At 36.7% G+C, this 19,288-nt stretch overlaps 1 protein-coding gene across 1 annotated transcript; it reads left to right on the top strand.

The window, feature by feature from the left end:
* Positions 1-1,381: 1,381 nt before the first annotated feature.
* Positions 1,382-19,124, top strand: LOC137722728 (uncharacterized). Its single transcript, XM_068461802.1, has 27 exons — positions 1,382-1,518; positions 1,617-1,943; positions 2,059-2,118; positions 2,221-2,313; positions 2,863-3,091; positions 4,954-5,060; positions 5,686-5,748; positions 6,414-6,514; positions 6,893-6,987; positions 7,109-7,129; positions 7,822-7,917; positions 8,040-8,160; positions 8,320-8,463; positions 8,617-8,813; positions 9,354-9,622; positions 10,440-10,541; positions 11,942-12,118; positions 12,192-12,380; positions 12,754-12,995; positions 13,104-13,250; positions 14,093-14,309; positions 16,234-16,362; positions 16,474-16,590; positions 17,698-17,772; positions 17,854-18,033; positions 18,262-18,321; positions 18,594-19,124. Exons 1-27 carry the CDS (start codon positions 1,513-1,515, stop codon positions 18,666-18,668), a joined length of 3,639 nt encoding a protein of 1,212 aa, XP_068317903.1. The 5' UTR covers positions 1,382-1,512; the 3' UTR covers positions 18,669-19,124.
* Positions 19,125-19,288: the final 164 nt, after the last annotated feature.

Here is a 19,288-nt window from a genome sequence, read left to right as displayed (position 1 = left end):
TTTCAATGCTCTCTAAGTAATACGACACTCGGACTTCGAGTTTATACTGTTTTGCGACACCTGCACTTGGGTTTAGCAAGCACAACAATCAAAGTAAGAAGGAGAAAAATGACAAAATCATTTTCAAAGAAGAGGGAGAGAAATGACGAATGAGGAGGCTTGGATGAAGGTGAAAATTGGAGGGGTTGTCGTCCGTGAAATTGGGTGGTTGGGAGGGAGGTTGTCGGAGTTGGTGCAGTTGGGCTCCTTTGTTGGGGTTGTCATTTTCTATATTTTTGTTATTTGTTTATAGGTAAGATTATGTGACTAAATTTATAGATTAAATTTTGTAATCTAAATGATATGGAAGTTGATGATTGAATTATTGCTTAAATGTTATTAAAATAAATACTAAATTTGGTGTAAGGTGGATGATAATAGTTAGGCATTTATTAAAAAAAGTTATAATTTTTTATTTTATTTGAATGTATTTTTTAACATTTTTTTATGAACTAAATTAATTTGGACCGTTGGATTTCAAAAAGATTAAAATTTGGACACATGGCTAACGGTGACAATTATGATTTTTTCCTATTTTTTAAGGTTAAACTTGGACCGTTGATCTGGAAATCAAAGGGTTTAGATTGTGCCATGTCAATACCTGTTAGGGTTCAAATTCAATTCTTTTTATCTTTGGAAATCCAACGGTCCAGAAAATTAGCTCTTGGAAATCCAGCGATAGAGATTGTGCCATGTCACCCCTCTACCGAAGCCCTTGAGTGCGCCTATCAGACAGGGCCCCCGTTTTGCATCTGTTAGAAACGTGCGCCCACTCGGTGTTTCCTACACGCTTGGCGCAAAAAAAAAAAAAAAACAAAAGCTGGATATTGGGTCAGTGGATAATTGCCTGGTTGCCAAACTGGGCTCCCTCGTAGCCCAAGTAGATTGGGAGGGGTGGACTGGGTTTTGGGTGGGGAAGGGAGGGGATTAATTGGACTGTTTGGATTCACATGGGGTGGAGTTGTGCTTAGACGAACTCCAATGGTGGGCTAAAAGCTAAATTACTTCAAAAAATTTCCTCCCAAACCTACTCCAACCTAAGGGGAAAATTTGAGCTAGATGCTAAATGCTAAACCAAGGCCAAATTTCCTCCAAAATTTAGCCCAGATATCAGAATGGACTTCACCCAATATTTATCGGAATTTAAATTTTTTTAGATTAAAATGTTCATAAAATTAATTTACGATAGTTTGCATATTAATTTTTTATTAAAATTAATTAATTTAACAAAAAAAATAGCCTAAGTTCATTTTTTAATAACCCAGCTAAAATTTTAGACTAGAACGATTGGAGCAAAAAAGTTATTTCTAGGCTAAAATATTTGGCTTTTTGCGATCTTAAGAGGTGGGCAATTTTTTATTTTTTTCGCAATTGTCCGCTACAGAAGATCTGAAGCCGAAGCTAAAACCGGAAGCCATCCTTCTGAGTCTCTCACTCTCCCTCTCTCTGTCTGCGATTGCAATAGCTTTAGCTATGGCGGTAAGTCCTGATCCCGAGATCCATTCTCACTTCCAGACCTTCATAATTTCGTAATTTTGATTCTATCAATTTGAAAACGTATGGCGCTTTTTCCTCAGGACTCGTCAGGCATGACGCTGATGGATCTGATCACGGCGGACCCATCCACAGTATCAGCCTCCGCCTCCACAACGACGTCGTCTTTGGCGTCGACTCAGCCGGCTCAGTCCTCTGGCTATGCGGCTTCGCCACCGAAAAGCAGCAGCTCCTCCGGTCTTCCGACAGCTTTGGGGAAGCCAGCCGGCGAGAAAAGATCGAAGCGGGCGTCGCTGATGCAGATCCAAAACGACACCATATCTGCCGCTAAAGCTGCGCTGAATCCCGTACGCACCAACATCAACATGAACAGCATCATGCCCCAGAAGCACAAGCAGAAGCAGAAGAAGGTACAAACCAATCCCCCAAAAACCAAACCCCACCTTCCCCCTCCCCCCCCTTCCCCCTCCCTCTCTCTTTTTATAGTTCTCAAATTGGTTAGTAATGGGTAATGTGGAATTGCAGCCTGTTTCATATGCGCAACTGACGAGGAGCATTCACGAATTAGCTGCTGCATCCGATCAAGTAAACCATTTCCCATATTTTCAGTTTTTACTTGACTCTTGTTCAATAATTTTTCAAAAAATGTTTGATTATTCATTTGTATACCTTGTTCATTGTTAATAGAAAAGCTCCCAGAAGCAGTTAGTGAATCACGTCTTTCCCAAGCTTGCCGTGTACAATTCTGTTGACCCTTCGGTCGCACCTTCCCTTCTCATGGTATGTTTCTCTCTTTTACATGCTATTTGCGAAAACTTTCCTTCTACATATGGTATGCTATTTTCAATCGGGATTCTTTTGAGTTTTGATTACTCTATCATGTCCATTAGCACATATTTATATACACAAAATACTCAGCACATCAATTCGTTTGGCCAGACATTGTGAATTCTCAATGTTGGAACTTAATCTTAGTTTCCGTGTGTGAGCGGCAGTTTGTGGGGTAGTTCTAAATGTTGTGTAAGGTTTCTGAGATTGTGCGCCACCGGGAGGATATGTCTTCTAGAGCTAAAGTTATAGACAGGGAACATGATGGAGAGGGTTGGAGGTTCCTGAAAGATAGAAGTGTGACTTTACAGTTTACAGTTTATTACCATGCCTTGATATGAGCCCTGCCTTTCTGTTCGAAAAATATTCTGTCTGCTAGAGTGCCTCCTGAGGTCTCTTTATTTTCTGGATAGCTTCTTTGAGAACAATCCTTAATAGTGTAGAAAAATCTATTGCATGGTTCCAAGAAATGTTGTTGATAAGTCTTCGTTCTTTCTGCAGCTTAATCAGCAGTGTGAGGATAAGACTGTTTTGCGGTATGTCTATTATTACCTGGCCAGAATTTTATCAGATAATGGCGCACAAGGTGTAAGCACTGGTGGTGGGATCCCAACTCCAAACTGGGATGCGCTAGCTGACATTGATGCTGGTGGAGGGGTGACTAGAGCTGATGTTGTACCAAGAATAGTAAATCAGCTAACAACAGAGGCTTCAAATGCTGATCCAGAATGTAGAGTTATTTCTTACACCATTCTTGTTTAATAAGAGCATATCTAATGCATGCAAACTAGAAGGAAAAAGTATTATTTAGCCCCAAATGACAAAACTCAATTTTCAGCCCCAGGGCTCTTCAAGGGGCTAGTCTAGCCCTTGCTCTTGCTCAAGGCTCTTGAAGGGTCAACTTAGGAAGAAATTGGTAGCCAATGAAAACTAGCCATTGAACATTTTTAGCCCCTAGCCTCTCACACCATCAGAACAAATTTTTTTTTTCTTTGAGAGGGCTATATTTCATGAATAATGACATTTTGAGAGGTCACCCTGGCCCTTGTCCTTTCCACTAGACATGCTCTAATGCTTTGAGCTTCTTTTTAACACTGCATGTCATGGTTGCCCCATTTTTGGAGTAGTTTAGAGTTGTATGTTTTCTTGTAAAAGAACTCACTGCACAAAGGTCCATGTTCCAGCATACTAAGGGCACACTACATCTATTTGAAGTCTGTATACAGCATTTGAAACAGATGTGAAATGTACTAGGTTGACCAAAGTAAAAATTCTGAGGGGTTAACTTGAAGTAGGCCTGTTATTGTATTTTATTAAAGAAAGAAACTTTATTAAACTATAGGTACAGAAGTTAGTGAATGTGTATGGGTTTGAAATAAGTATGCAAATAATGTCATTCAAATGAAGCCTTATATATTTAATTTAGAGTATGGTGCTTTGTTTAATTTAACTTGTCTTAACTAACCTTTAGACTTCTTACTGTTCTTTATTAGTCTTAGTATAGTCATCATTTGAGAATGGTGGGAATGACAGCTTTTTCTGGTGGCTGGCACTTTTTGGTAATTAAGGTTTTGAGAGGTTAATTGATTTTACTTTAATTTTGGAGGAAATTGGAGCAATGATCCTTGAACTTTAACCCAATTGGAGCTTTGGTCCCTGAACTAAAAATCAATGACCATTGGTCCCTGAACTTGTTAGAACATGGAGCAATGGTCCTTTTCTTCAACTCCGTTACATATTCCATTGCATGTCACATGAGGCTGATATAAGGGAAAATAAGGAAGTGCAGCCGATTATTTGAAGCCAAAGTCTAATTTGCAGTCCTCCTCCACTCCCTACTGAGGACATTCTTAACTCCACCTGTATATGGCTTTCTCTACAATGGAAAAGCCAACCAAGCTACCTCCAATAAAGACATTTTTTTGGTGGAAAAAAAATTGCTGGGTGTGGGGGTTTGAGGTGTTAATTGGGATCAGATCTGATGTTGTTGTGGTGGAGCAGGTGGTTTATTTTCCTTATTTGCCCCTCGAATCAGTTAATTTGCACAGAATAATTAACGGGGTTGACGAAAAGGACCAATGCTCCTCGTTTTGACAAGTTTAGGGACCAATGGTCATGGATTTTCAGTTTTGGGACCAAAGCTCCAATTGGCTTAAAATTCAGGGACCGAAACTCCAATTCTATCTTAATTTTGAAAATGTGAGGCCAGTGTCGGTGTTCTCACATTGTAGATAGTGGGTTTGACATATGAATTTGAAAGTTTCTTTACTTTTGGTACATTAATTGTGTGGGTTATGGTTTAAAAAAGTTTATACTTTTGAGTAGTCAATCTTGATTTCTCTGTGTATTTTTAATTTTTAATTATGAGCTCTGACATAAGGGAGAGAATTCGGTAATAGATTCTTGAAAAGGGAAAAAGTAATTGCCAATATCTCTTCATGTATCGTTTTCTTTAAAAAGGTGGGAAAAAGTAATACATTCTTAAAAAGGGAAAAGTAATTGCCAATATCTCTAAAGTGTCAATATAGGCTCTGTTTATTTTTTTGGTCAATAGGCTCTGTTTATTAATGTAAACTATTTTTTTTGTTGAAGTTCATGCACGAAGACTGCAAGCTTTGAAGGCCCTTACATATGCTCCTTCAACCAATTCAGAAATATTGTCCAAATTGTACGAAATTGTCTTTGGCATTCTTGATAAGGTATGCATTTGGGTCTCTTATATAAACTCGAATGTTTCTTACCATAGGCTGATGTCTGAATTGTCTGTGGAATGTTGTTCTTTTTGGTAAAGAAGAGTGATTTAGTATCTACAAAAATTGACCATCCAACCAAATAAAGCCGAAAAAAAGGATCATATATAAGAGGGAACTCCAAGTTTATGAAGCTCTGTTGTGATGATGACTATTACTTTTGCCTGTGTTTATGCATTCAGGAAATTCCAATATCAAAATGTGGTTGTGAGGCTGACCATCATATATGGTTTGACTGGTGGATTTGTATTTCAAAAGAAAATTGAAAGGGCTTGTCTTTTTGTTCATTGTGAACAGTTTGTTCATGAATGCTACCCGCAGCGTTTAATGTTGCAATATATAGGTTGATATCTCGCAGATTGAAATGGCCTTGGATAAGATTTAACTTTTAAGAATAATAATAAAGTATTGTTTGGTAGATATGTAAAATTTTTCTGTAGAGAATATTTATCAAGATTTTGTGTAACACCCTTTTTTTTCTGATTTCATGATGATATTCTTCTTATTTGACGGCTCTATAATGCTTTTAAGTTTCAAATTGTAATGCCTGTTTTATATGGATATTAAATACTAGGTTGCTGATGGCCCACAAAAACGCAAGAAAGGTGTATTTGGGACTAAAGGTGGCGATAAGGAGGTAAATCACATCTAGTCAATTTTTATTTTTTATTTTCTGCTGGCAGGCTTCTAGTTGTATTTGTTTGTTGATTTCCCTACTTGGTGGTGTTAGCGTTGTTTCTTATGAAATTATCGAAAATTGTGTACACACTTCACACGTCATTGCTAAAAGACTGCATTGAGAAAATAAGCAGATACACAAAACAGATGAGAAGTCCAAACAATTAAGCAAAAAACCTAGGCAAAAATTCTCAAGAACCACTCGAAATATCCAACCCCAACCCACCCCACCCCCCACCCCCCCCAAGCCCCCCCCGCCCTCCTACAAATTAGAGTGAATCAAACTAAGTGGAGTTACTTTGAAATTATTTGACTAAGAAGCTACAAGAAGAAATATAGCAAAGCCTTATTGGGTAAGTGGTTATGTAAAAACTAACCTACAGCAGCTCCCTAATCTATTAAGGCTATATAACTTGATTGGCTGGAGACAGAGGAGCCCACGAGGATGCACAGATCCTAACTTTTCTCCAAGAGATCTGTTCATCCCCACTATAATTCTAAAAAATGCTTCAATTATGCACCTGCATTTTTCTTGTTCCTTAGTTGGTAGTCAATGAGTTTCTCCAAAACTAAGCTGATTACTTGTTGCATTTAAGCTAAAATAATTTTTGTTTTCCACTTCAGTTCATCATCCGGAGTAACTTGCAATATGGCGCCCTAAGTTCTTTGAGAAGACTTCCGTTGGATCCAGGAAACCCAGCATTTCTATATCGTGCTGTTCAAGGGTATGTTTTCGTTCAATATCTTGGTTAATTTTTATTGCTTAAAGTTTTTCTTGGGAATATTTTTCTAAATCAATTTTCTTATAAACTCCACGTGGAACATATCCATGTTGTCGGGAATTTTTGTTGTCATATAGGTATTTTCACAATCCATGAGTTTGAGTTGGAGAACTTTGTTACGATCGAACGATTTATCTTTATATTTTCAGTTTCTGTTTTTCTCATGTCCTTTTTATGCTTTGAATCTGTTTTACTTATCCTTAAACTGGCAACATTGATTTGATTTTGTTACCTACTTCATGATTACTGGGGTATCTTTAGAAATTGTGCCTGTGTTATGAAATTGGTTCTCTAAGTAAAAAAATTTGTGTTTCACTTCAGGGTTTCCTTTGCTGATCCTGTTGCTGTAAGGCATGCCTTGGAAATTCTGTCTGAGCTATCTACAAAAGATCCTTATGCAGTTGCAATGGGCTTAGGTTATTGAAAAGTTTAACCTTTCAAAGCTTTGTCTTTACTTGTGATTACAGTGTAATTATATAACTAACCATTGGTAGTGTTTATGCTTCTAATGCTTTGCAAATTAATACCTTTATGCAGGGAAACATGCAGAGCCTGGAGGTATTCCTTCTAATTTTGTTGTCTTATTCTCTTACTGTTTTATTAATGAAGAGTTTGCTGTTCAAAGTGGCATGTATGATATTTAAAAAAGTTTAGTTTTAACATTTCTAGTTTGATGCCAAAATTGAGAGCAAAACGTTTTAAAAATCTTGGCTTTATTCCTAGTTCAGAGTACAGGGTTTGCACTTAAATATTCCATCTGATTTGTTGACTCGTGTGTCTGTGTGTGTCTAACTATTATCATGGAAAAAGGAAATGCTTTTAGTTTGAGACGGTGTGTGTGTGTCTAATTATTGTCATGGCAAAAGACAATGCTTATAGTTTGAGCCAGGGTCAGTCCTAGCAACTAGAGCGGAGTTAATACTTAATATAAGTGATTAGATATCTGATATTTATGTTTGGCACCTTATTTTTATTCTGTTTTACTATGAAAATGAAAGAAAAATAAGACTTATTCTATTCGAATGAACCCCTCTCTCGAGCCTTGAAGAAACCCCCTCTCCTCTTCTATATGTTTTACTGTTTACTATGAATTTTGTGAATAAAATGGTTTCTGGACATATCTGGTTTAATGCCAATCGGATAGCTTTTTTGTCTACGAAGTCAAATTATAATGTTAGTTTGTTATCTTAATATGCTAAATCATTTCTCTTACTGCATTTTGTGGCGTCTTGCTTGTTTCTATATATCAGGGGCTTTGCAGGATGTCCTCCATTTGCATGATGTTCTTGCTAGAGTTGCTCTAGCGAGGTTGTGCTATACAATTTCTAGAGCTCGAGCTTTGGATGGTAACTCTATGTGATGATTCTTCATTTTTTTTTTCTCTATTTGATGCATTTGTTTCCTGACAAGTTGTATGATTTATGCTATATGTTTTTTTTTTTTTTTTTTTTTAATGTTACGTCTACAGAGAGGCCTGATATTAGATCTCAGTTCAATTCTGTGCTTTATCAACTTCTCCTGGATCCCAGTGAAAGAGTCTGTTTTGAGGCAATCTTATGCATATTAGGAAAACACGATAACGCAGAGAGGTGTTTATACCTTCCTTTTATATTTTGTTACTTCATAGTTATAGTGGATGGTAGGTGGTTGTATAACTAGAGCTCTACCCACCTACTCATTTACTTGGATATCAGTTTTCTTACATTTGTTTATATATAAATTTTTTAGCTTACCCTTCCATAATGTAGTTCCGAAGAGCGAGCTGCTGGATGGTACCGATTAACTAGGGAAATTCTCAAGTTGCCAGAAGCACCTTCCGTAAAAGATTCCTCTAAAGATAAATCTCAGAAGACAAGGCGTCCACAACCACTTATTAAACTTGTAATGAGAAGGTTTAAGGATTTTTTTATCTCTGTCTGTCTCGTTCATTTTGATATCAAAATGAGCTGAAAATTAAGGTTGTTTTCGAAGCAGATTTTCATATACAGGAGTCTGGTTTCTCAGGTTTTCAAATGAGATTGTTTTAATCCATCTGGTCTTTTCAGGTTGGAGAGTTCTTTCCGCAGTTTCTCTAGGCCAGTACTCCATGCTGCAGCAAGAGTTGTGCAGGAGATGGGGAAAAGTCGGGCTGCTGCATTTTCTGTAGGCATACAGGATATAGATGAAACGGTGCATGTTAATACATTTTCCGAGACTCTCGATTCACAGGATTCGGATAGTAATGAAACTTCACATCCTGAAAGTAATTCTTTTTACATTTTATTTTTGACAAGAATCCTTCAACCTTTTAGTTGCTGCTTCATGTCTTCCATAGCATCTTTATTAATTCTTGGCAGCACAAAAAATGAATGGTCTTTTGAGATATGTATGTGGTGTTGATTTTGCAGCTTTATTTTAGTCACTGGAAATATTTCATTTTTGTTGCAATACATTTGAGCTGAAATTATCATTAATGGAAAACTAAGGTGTGGGTTCTTTTTGGAGTGACTAGTAAGACTTTCTGGTGTTGGACTTTTTCTTTATTGAACAAATGTACAGAGGCAGTGGAGAACTTATAAAATTATGTTGTCTCTTTGCTGTGGTTGTTGAGGAACAAACAGCAAGTTAAATATTATATATTTATCTTGTTGATTACCAATACAAATGCTCAAAGAAAAAAAAAAAAAAAAAGAAGCAAATCCAATGAATGCGATGTCCTGAAACCTGTTAATGTTTTCTTTTTAAAGGAGAAGAAACCCGTAGAAGTTATTTCACTGTTCTTTTTCTTTTTCTTTTCACATAGGTGTTCGCAGAACTTCTTTATCTGCTGGAGTAGGTGGAAAGGATACAATTGCTAGTTTGTTAGCTTCGTTGATGGAAGTTGTGAGGACAACTGTGGCGTGTGAGTGTGTTTATGTTCGGGCAATGGTAATTAAGGCGCTGATCTGGATGCAAAGCCCCCATGATTCGTTTGATCAACTAGAATCTATTATTGCATCAGAGCTTTCTGATCCATCTTGGCCAGCTACTCTATTGAATGACATTTTACTCACTTTGCACGCTCGTTTTAAGGTATGTAGTTGACAATAAAGTATTTGATTGTAAATGGCATTTGTTTGGAAGTCGATATGTGTAGGAGAAACAATGTACATATATATAAATCAAAACAGTAAAGATAATTCTTACCCAATTCTAGCCAACTGCTGCTCCTCAATCAGACAATAAAAGGAGGAAAGGTATATGGCCAAAATCTGATTTTAACGTATATACGCCTGCATATTTTAACTTACTTCCATCTTGTTTCCCGCTGCTTATCATGGTAGTTTGCGTCTAAAGAGTAAAAACTTTTGTTTTAATAGTAATGTTTTTGGTTGTACATTACCATATCTTGTTCTTTTGATGATGAGAACTGGACCCTTGGTTGGGAGAGTTGGGGCGGACCACTTAAAAAGTTGCATCTTTTCTACAAAATAAAGAAAATGCATGTTAGTTTTTGGAAAATTTATTGAAAAAGGTACGAGGCTGTGTTAAGAATATCATTTTGATGTGTTAATTTTAATCAAGAAAAAATCAAAGAGAACAAAACCTGAAATCAAAGTAGATCAGAAGAACATCAAGTCCATACATGACCACGAAATCATCAAATTTATCTGTCGGATTTTGCATTTTAGACTATATTTTGTTTTACTCAACTTTGAAAATAAAAGTATGGAGCACTAGTAGTAGGATGGGATGTTGGGAAGGGGGGTTAACCATACCATGTCCAATTAATCTTACTGGCAGTAGAATCGATAATGGGCAAAGATCCACATTAGGGTTTTGTTTAATTTCTTTAGTGTTGTGCATGCCAGTTATCAAGTCTAAATAAGTTCTTAATTTGTTTTCTTAGGCAACTCCAGATATGGCTGTAACTCTTCTTGAAATCGCAAGGATCTTTGCAACTAAAGTTCCAGGCAAGATTGATGCTGATGTATTACAGCTACTGTGGAAGGTAAATTCCTTTAAACCTCACTATATGTAGTTCTTATCTTTCTAAAATGTAATTCTGTATTTCTTGTCCTTATCTTGCATTCCTTATTGTAAAGTCTATGGTTCCGTATGTTTGTCCATTGCTTGCATATGTGACTAGTCAGTCAGTTATATTTCGTACTTTTTTATTTTCATGTTTGTTTTTACTTTTATGGGCTTGAGTGGTGTATGATGATATGGTGGGTACCTTCTTTTTTTCTTTTAATAAATGACTCCTTCAGGGAAATTGCAGATTATATGCCCCCTGCATTGTCTATTAGCCTTAAATTTGTGATGGAGTTGTGTAGAGAGGTAAACTGAGTTGGATTATTCAAGTAAGCGGTTACATCAGAATATAAGGACCTTTCTTTCTCTAACATATCTAGTGGGATTGGAAGTCAGCTGTGTGCTAATTTCAGTTAAGAACTTGGAATACTCTGTTTTTTTCTTCTTTGTTTCGAGGTTTTTCTTTTAGGTAGTTTAACAGATACTTTAAATATTAAAATGGACTTCTGGTGCAACCCCACTCTTTGTGCAGATTGTTCTTAATAAAGTTTGTGTTTCATCCCAAAAAAATTGAACCTAAGTGAGAGGCATACCATTCAGTCCATTTTTACAGTTACAGACTTGTTAAGTGAGGATTTTCTTTCTATTTTCCTTTCTTAATGATTTAGTCTGGTAACCTGGTAACCACCGTAGCAATGATATTGCAGTGCAAGGTAGCATGTGGCGGAGTTAGTTATTAATAGCCAGGGCCCATTATTATTAAATGGGTTATAGCTAGTGTTCTTTGTTATTTTCTTATGAAAAAATAGATGGGGTCCATGAACTGGAACTGGGCATCTGTGTGACGTGCTTTTAGCTGTGTAAATCTTTAATCTGTTTTGTTGGATTGAAAGGCAGTTGGTTAGGTGTTTAGGTAGTGAGAATGGTTGGCATGCTCTGGTGCTTGTTTTTTGTACTTAAGACTGGACTCTTGTCCACTGCTTGTAACATCAGAGTTTGTGCCGAAAAATGTTTCTTCTCAAGAAAGAAGTGAAGTGGAACTGAATCTTGTTTATGTTCATATTGTAAACCTGAATGTTATTCTTTCCCTCTCCCTTTATTTTTCTGTATTTTATACTTTGCTGGGTCTTGTACTTTTTCTCTATCCCAGTTCTGTTTCTCTGTTTTCAGTCAATCTTTTGGATTTAGTACCCTCTTCTACCTCTTGAAGAGTTAAAAGACTGTCTCCATTTTACATTCGTTATCCTTGGTATCCCTTTCCTTTAACAACTTGCTTATACTGAAATCTTCAGTGGAAGCACTGTTTATTAGGTCATTGACATCTTGTATATGTGATTGTTTTGATTGATTGTTACTATGGACCATTTGCAATTTCAGACCTGTCTTGTTGGAGCTGGTCCGGATGGGAAACACACTGCATTAGAAGCGGTTACCATAGTTCTTGATTTACCACCACCACAACCTGGGTCGATGTTGGGCCTCACATCGGTAGATATGGTATCTGCGTCCGATCCAAAGTCAGCTCTCGCATTACAGAGATTAGTACAAGCAGCAGTAAGCATTTGTTTAACCAGTTGGTTCTTTGTTATTTCCTTTTCTCTTTATTGCTGAGTAATTGTATTGTTAGGTATGGTTTCTTGGAGAAAATGCAAACTATGCTGCTTCTGAATATGCTTGGGAATCTGCAACCCCTCCTGGTACTGCATTGATGATGTTAGATGCAGATAAAATGGTTGCTGCTGCCAGTTCTCGTAATCCTACTCTTGCTGGTGCATTGACTAGGCTTCAGAGGTGCGCATTCAGCGGCAGCTGGGAGGTATTAACCTCCAACTCAGTGTCAACCATTTGTCTTTTGTTATTGGCTCTATTTTAGAATGATAAGAGGGTGAATTAAATACAAATTTTGGTCAACCTGCCCTTGCTAGCATGGGTCTGGCAATCACAGTTAAGGATTGTAATGATCTGTTGAGGGATGATTTCGAAAGCATTGGAACGATGGGAATGGTAGTTAAAACATTGTTATGGATACAGGAGTAAAACAGTTTTCTGTGGGATCTTGTTTCTTAATGCTACAATATTTTTGAACTTCTTTCACATTAGTAGTTGTGTACAAACAAATTTGTTAACATGTGAACTCACCAGCTGCTTGTTTGATTCTTATATATTGTTGGTCCTGTTGGGTTCTTCAGGTTCGAATTATTGCTGCTCAAGCTCTTACAACTATGGCAATAAGGTCTGGTGAGCCGTTTAGGCTACAGATTTATGAACTTTTGCACACGTTAGCACAGGGGGGAGTTCAGTCCCAATTTTCTGAGATGCATCTCAGTAATGGGGAAGATCAAGGAGCTAGTGGCACAGGTCTTGGAGTTTTAATTAGTCCCATGATAAACATTCTTGATGAGATGTATAGAGCACAAGATGATTTGATTAAGTAAGTGATACAAAATTTACCCAAAGAAAAGAAAAGTGATAAAAGAAATTTCTTCCTCACATGTTTCAATTTTTTAGTATTCACATTAGTTTGTTGTTGCGCAATCAGGGAAATACGCAACCATGACAATGCCAATAAGGAGTGGACAGATGAAGAACTTAAGAAATTATATGAAACTCATGAAAGGTTGCTTGATCTTGTTTCACTGTTTTGTTATGTTCCTAGAGCAAAGTATCTGCCTTTGGGGCCCGTGAGGTACAGAGTCACTTACTGTGCTTTGATGATTATTTTGTGTTGTATTTGAAAGAATAAGAGGAGTAAGAAGTCTTCTTTTTTTATACATAAAGTTTGGTTCCAAAATTGGAGATGCAATTGTCTAGTTCATTTAGAAAATTCCCACAAGAATAATGTCTGCCTTTTGGATCAGTGCTTTACTCAAACATGAAACGTGGTTCACTTGAGTTTTCTCTTTTCTGTCTCGTTTCTTTGTTTCATTATGCACAATTTTGGTTAACTTTTAAAACATCCAATATCATTTTTGGCACAATTTTGCAGCAAGTAGACCCTTTATTGAGCTTTTGTTCTTCCCATTACTCCCATGCCCTTTCTTCTCATGCAAAACTGGCATGCCAATTAACCAAGGTTGTTGTCGATGTTGGTGGAAATATTTGTAGTCCAAGTTTTGAAGAAATTGGTGGAAGCATCAGAAAAAAATGTATTCATGCAAAAAATTTCCGTTGTGAAACCTTTTAATCTTAAATAAAATATTTAGCATGATACAATTAGGATATTATTTATATAGTTAAGTAACTAAGAAACTAGTTATCCATATACTTATGAGGTGAATATAGAAGAAAATTTTAGTATGATCCTTGACTAAGCATTCTAAGGAGTGTAAGCATTATTCAAGAGTGAGGGTAATTTACAACTATTTTCTATGCACAAATCATTTCTTTGTGTTAATGACTCAATAATTGTTTGATCTAAAATTTTATGAGAGGATTCATATATATATGAGTGTGATTACTTGTCCATATGGTTTCACCTTATTTCTACCCTTATTTCTTATTTAATTCCCGTTTGCAATCTTATGACAGTGCAAAACTGATTGACATCTACCGCACGCGGCACAATATTAGTGCGTCAGCTGGTTTAAGTGATCCAGCGGTTGCTACCGGGATTTCTGATCTTATGTATGATTCCAAACCAACAGCTGAAGAACCTGATGTGCTTGATGATGACCTTGTAAATGCTTGGGCAGCTAACCTTGGTGATGACGGACTGCTAGGAAACAATGCACCGGCAATGAGCAGGGTAATAGATTTAATTGCTTTAACATTAAAGTTAAATATTTGGTTTGTCTTTAAAATACTATCACGGTGAAATTGTTTTTTAAGTGCATTGGTCGTAATGAAAGTGGGACATTTATTGGCATTTTACTCTTATGCCGCTTTACACACGCTGAATTTGAAACTACCAGTATTTATATAATTTAGATTTGGGAGGTCTCTAGATTATTTGTTCTTAAAATCCCCGCCTAGCGTTGCCTAGGCCTGCCTAGGCACTAGGTGGCGGGCCACCGCCCCGCTTAGACGCCTGCCTAGGTTGCAACTCTCACTTAGACAGAAAATATTATTTTGCACTTTGTTTTTTAGTTAATAGTAAGAGACTTGTTGAATACTTGGATGAACTCTCATTATATGCTTGTGCCCCATGTTTTCAATATATTCTAATACTTCATAATCCATATGTAATTCTATTTTGCAATTTATGTATCCCAATACAATTATGTATTTTTTTAAGTATAAGTAGACATTTATTTATATGTGATTGTGATATAAGAAAGACTTTTTAGCCAAAATGGTCCATGATATTTGCATAACACGTCACTTTGGTTCCTGAGATTTGAAATCAATAGAAGTGGTCTCTGAGATTGTCTATCATCCATCATTTTGGTCTTTCCGTGCAAAATTATGTTAAAGAAGGACCAAAATGACAAATGTACCCTCAATTTAATAAACAATAGGCCAAAATGATTTGACAAAAACTAAGGGTATTTTGATCATTTTATTCTTATTTAATGGAGATTTTTCACGGAATGACCAAAATGATTGATGGTGGACAAACTCAGTGACCAATTCTATTGATTTCAAATCTCAGGGACCAAAGTGAGGAGTTATGCAAATCTTAGGGACCATTTTGTCTAAAAAGCCTATAATTAAAATTAAAAAAAAAACCGCCTAGACACCTAGGCGTTAGGCCCCTGCCCGTCGCCCGACTAGTGCCTAGCGCCTTTCAAAACTCAAAAAAGATCCTTCCCATGTTGTATCTTATTATCTAGCTTTCAGCTGGAATTTAAGAGAGGGAATTTGTAAAATTTTATGATTTGATGTCTTTATCTAGCTCAAAGACTTGAGACTTTGATTATTCAGTGACATGAGGCATTTTCTTAAGACTTTAATTATTCAGCGACATGAGGCATTTTCTTGTATGTCTTTTTGGTTAATTGCTAATCCAAACTTTCCCATCTTTGTTCTCTTTGGTTAATTGCTAATCCAAACTTTCCCACCTTTGTTCTCTACAAAGTAAATTGAAAGTTTTGGGTGCCTACTAAAATTTCAATTTCTTGCTTATCTGTTTGATGGTAAAATCAATACCTGTGATATGGCTCGAAAGAGAAAGGTCCTAAGCTTCATAATCTCTTCAGTGGTGCGTCTGTGCAGTCGTGTCGATGAATCTTCCAACTGTATATTCTTCTTTTACATTTCTTCTTCACTTCCGAAATGTATGGTTTGTTACTTCTGACTTCTTGTTTGGAGTGGGTACTTCCAGTTCTTGCGGAATGGTTTTTCTTAGGGAAGGAATTTAGAACTGCTACTGTGCTGTATTGACCTCTATTTGGGTGTTGTGGTGGAAAGGAATAAAAAAATCTTTGATGATAGAAAGAAGAGTTGGCTTCATTGTGGCACGTAATTTTATTCCTAGCTTTTCTGGGCATCCCTGTCTAAGCTTTGTAAGGGTATCCCTTTTCCTGTAGTACGGTCCATGTGTATTCGTCAGCTAAATGATATTTTTCAAAGCTTTTAAGTATTGATTCAAGCTCTTCATATAGAAAATAGGAATTTGGGCCCAATTATCATTAATTTTGTATTTAACTTGCATGCACCGTTGGCTTACAGTATAACTATAACTTGATCCATTTTGAATGGATGATCATTTCACTTCTACTTCCTGTTAGGTTAATGAATTTCTTGCTGGTGCTGGAACTGATGCTCCTGATGTTGATGAAGAAAACATAATCTCGAGGCCTTCAGTTAGTTATGATGATTTGTGGGCAAAGACCCTTTTAGAGAGTTCAGAGCTGGAGGTATGTGTTTTACATAACGTTCCTCAGATGGCATTGCATGAAATGTAATAGAGGTGGAGTTTTCATGTATAGAATGAGGAGGTTGTTGCTGATTATTCTTTTGACATGTAGGAGGATGATGCGAGGTCATCTGGGACATCTTCCCCAGAATCAACAGGATCAGTTGAAACTTCGATATCATCTCACTTTGGTGGAATGAACTACCCTTCACTTTTCAGTTCACGACCGGTATGAGATGCATTGGTCAAGTTAAAGTTTTATTTTGGTTTCTTTTATAAACTTCTACTTCTTTGTTTGCATTTGCCAAGGTTCTAGGACAATTGTACTGGGATTGGTTTTTTAGGCTCTAGAACTTTAATGAAGTGCCTAGTTCTTAAGTTTTAAACAATAAAAACTGGGCAAATAAAAGGGTGGCAAGATACTTTAAGTGATCTTGCAGTAATCACCATATGCTAAGAAGGGTCATTAGTAAATTTATGCTAAATTTGTCGTTCTGTTTTTTTGTTGGTACTGACTATATACATACCATGAAATTGTTACAATCCTGACTCCATGGAAGTGTAGCCTTTGTCTTTAAGATTTAATTTTTGAATCAGGCTGGGGGAGTGTAATATGGAATTATTCACTTTTCACAATTACCCCTCTGCCTCATAAACTGTGTTTGAGCAATTCTTGATATTCTTGGTGACCTAATCTGATAGACAGTTCTTTTTTTCTTGGAAACTAATGGAGGAGGGGGAGAGAAATGGATTAGGCAGAGTCTGGACCAATTAGCTTTTTTAATTTGTAAAATTTCTTTTGCTTGACAATTTTTTCAAATTCTACTAAAATTTATTAGTTTGCGGTGTTTTGGTGGAGTATGATGGACCACAGCTTGTGCACATAGTATGAAATAGTAATTGGAGCTCATGAAGAATTGATTTAAATATTGTCTAGATGTGAGGCATGTAAGCAATCCTAGATATGTGGTTAAAATGTGTACATGAACATTTGATCAGTTGTATAATGTTATAATCTGTACAAAAATGTGCTTTTGATTTTTCAAGAACAAAACAAAAGAAGCACCTGAGTTCTAAATTTGTACTTTTTGTCTGAAAAATCAAAACTGAGGATTAGTGATTAGGGTCATTCTCTGACATAGTGTGTCTCGCAAAGGGTTGATTGACAATTCTGATTTATAAGAACTAAGTTCAAATATGTTCTTCACCCAAACTAACATATTGCCTGATTGATGTCCAGAAAATTACTGGGTGATTATATATTTGTACTTAAACATACTCTATATCTCCTAGTATTTCGGATTTAGTTTTTTGTTGAATTAATCATTTGTAACAGGAGAGGTCTGGAGGGAGCAGATTTAGCAATCCGTCTACAGGGGGTCCCTCATTCAGTGAGGGTTTAGGATCTCCAGTTAGTGCTCGTGGCCTCTCTTCTAGCTATTTTTTCCCCTTATGATTCTGTCAGAATTGTAATTCTCCTATTTCTTTCCAGATTAGAGAAGAGCCTCCGCCATACTCATCACCTGCCACACAAAGATACGAGTCATTTGAGAATCCGTTGGCTGGGCGTGGATCCCAGAGTTTTGGATCTGAAGATGACGAACGTACTTCTTCTGGAAATCCTCAAAATGGAACGGCACTTTATGACTTCACTGCTGGTGGAGATGATGAGGTAAGTGAACTCGTAGTGATTTAGTCTTGGCCTTAAAGTTGTGTTTTATGACCTAAGGGTGTGTCATTCCTAACGTTACAGCAAGCATTGTGTGAAATGATACATAAGTTTACTGGATTAAGTTTCTTGTTTTTGATGCATCTACTATTGCCGTCTTTTCAGTAAGACATTTTGAGCAGTTTCAAAGGAAATATGGAGGTGATTGACATGAGTTTTCTGTCCATGCAGCTAAATTTAACAGCAGGAGAAGAGGTTGTAATAGAGTACGAAGTGGATGGCTGGTTTTATGTAAGTGTACAGAGAGAATAGGATAAAATAAAGACAAAAAGAAACAGGAAAATTCGTTTTTGTGTTTCTGTACTCCTATATCTGGGAAGCAAGTAAATCACTCTTTTCTGTCCCAGACAAAAATTAAAAAAACAAAAAAAACAATTTGCTTCATCACATTTTCAATGGAGCAATTTTTCTCCCTAGTTACTCTTTGAAGGGATGTTGGCTTGCTGGTGAGGCAAGATATTGTATTCATGGCTGTTGCTAATGTGCATTTTCACTCATTACAGGTGAAGAAGAAACGCCCTGGGAGGGATGGAAAAATGGCTGGGCTGGTCCCCGTCCTTTACGTTAATCAGTCTTGAATTACAGATTGTACAAGCAAGTTTGGTCCTCTTTTGTTGTTCTGCACAGCCTTATTACATGGCTGTCTGGTTTTGAGAAGTCACGGTGCTGCTCGAATATTGGAAGTTTCAGCGTCTAGTTTCTTGAGTGTCCAAATACATTAATAGTTTGAGCTGTGGGGGAGTTCCCTGAAGAATCAATAGTGTATTAACTTGTGTTCGTTCTCCTTGACCTTTTCTCGGCTGTGGTTTTGATGTTGTAACTAAAAGAAACAGAGCCAGTATTTGGTCGAATATCACCGAGAGTGTTGTTTGTATCGGTTGCTTGTCTACTCGTGTACGTACGTATGTATAATAGTATAGGGGTAGAATGAATCAATATATTATACAGGAGGCAGAGGTTCCTTGTTTGTTTGGCTGTAACCAGAAGAATAGAATGGCTTTTGTATTCACACATTTTATGGATGTAATTTTTGTAATCAGATGCTGATATAGATTTTGGAGGTTTCCACATTTTCTCCATGTTTAACTAACCCGTTTGAGAACTGTTCATTTGCTACTGATTTGGTGAGTTTTGAGTATCCACTTGGGAGAACTCACGGTGGCATTCTGTCCCAATGAAATAAAGACGTGTAAGAAGT

This window comes from Pyrus communis, chromosome 17 (genome assembly GCF_963583255.1).
Source record: "Pyrus communis chromosome 17, drPyrComm1.1, whole genome shotgun sequence".
NCBI lineage: Eukaryota > Viridiplantae > Streptophyta > Magnoliopsida > Rosales > Rosaceae > Pyrus > Pyrus communis.
The sequence above is the reverse complement of the archived record's forward strand: the minus strand, read 5'-3'. Positions and strand labels throughout refer to the sequence as shown.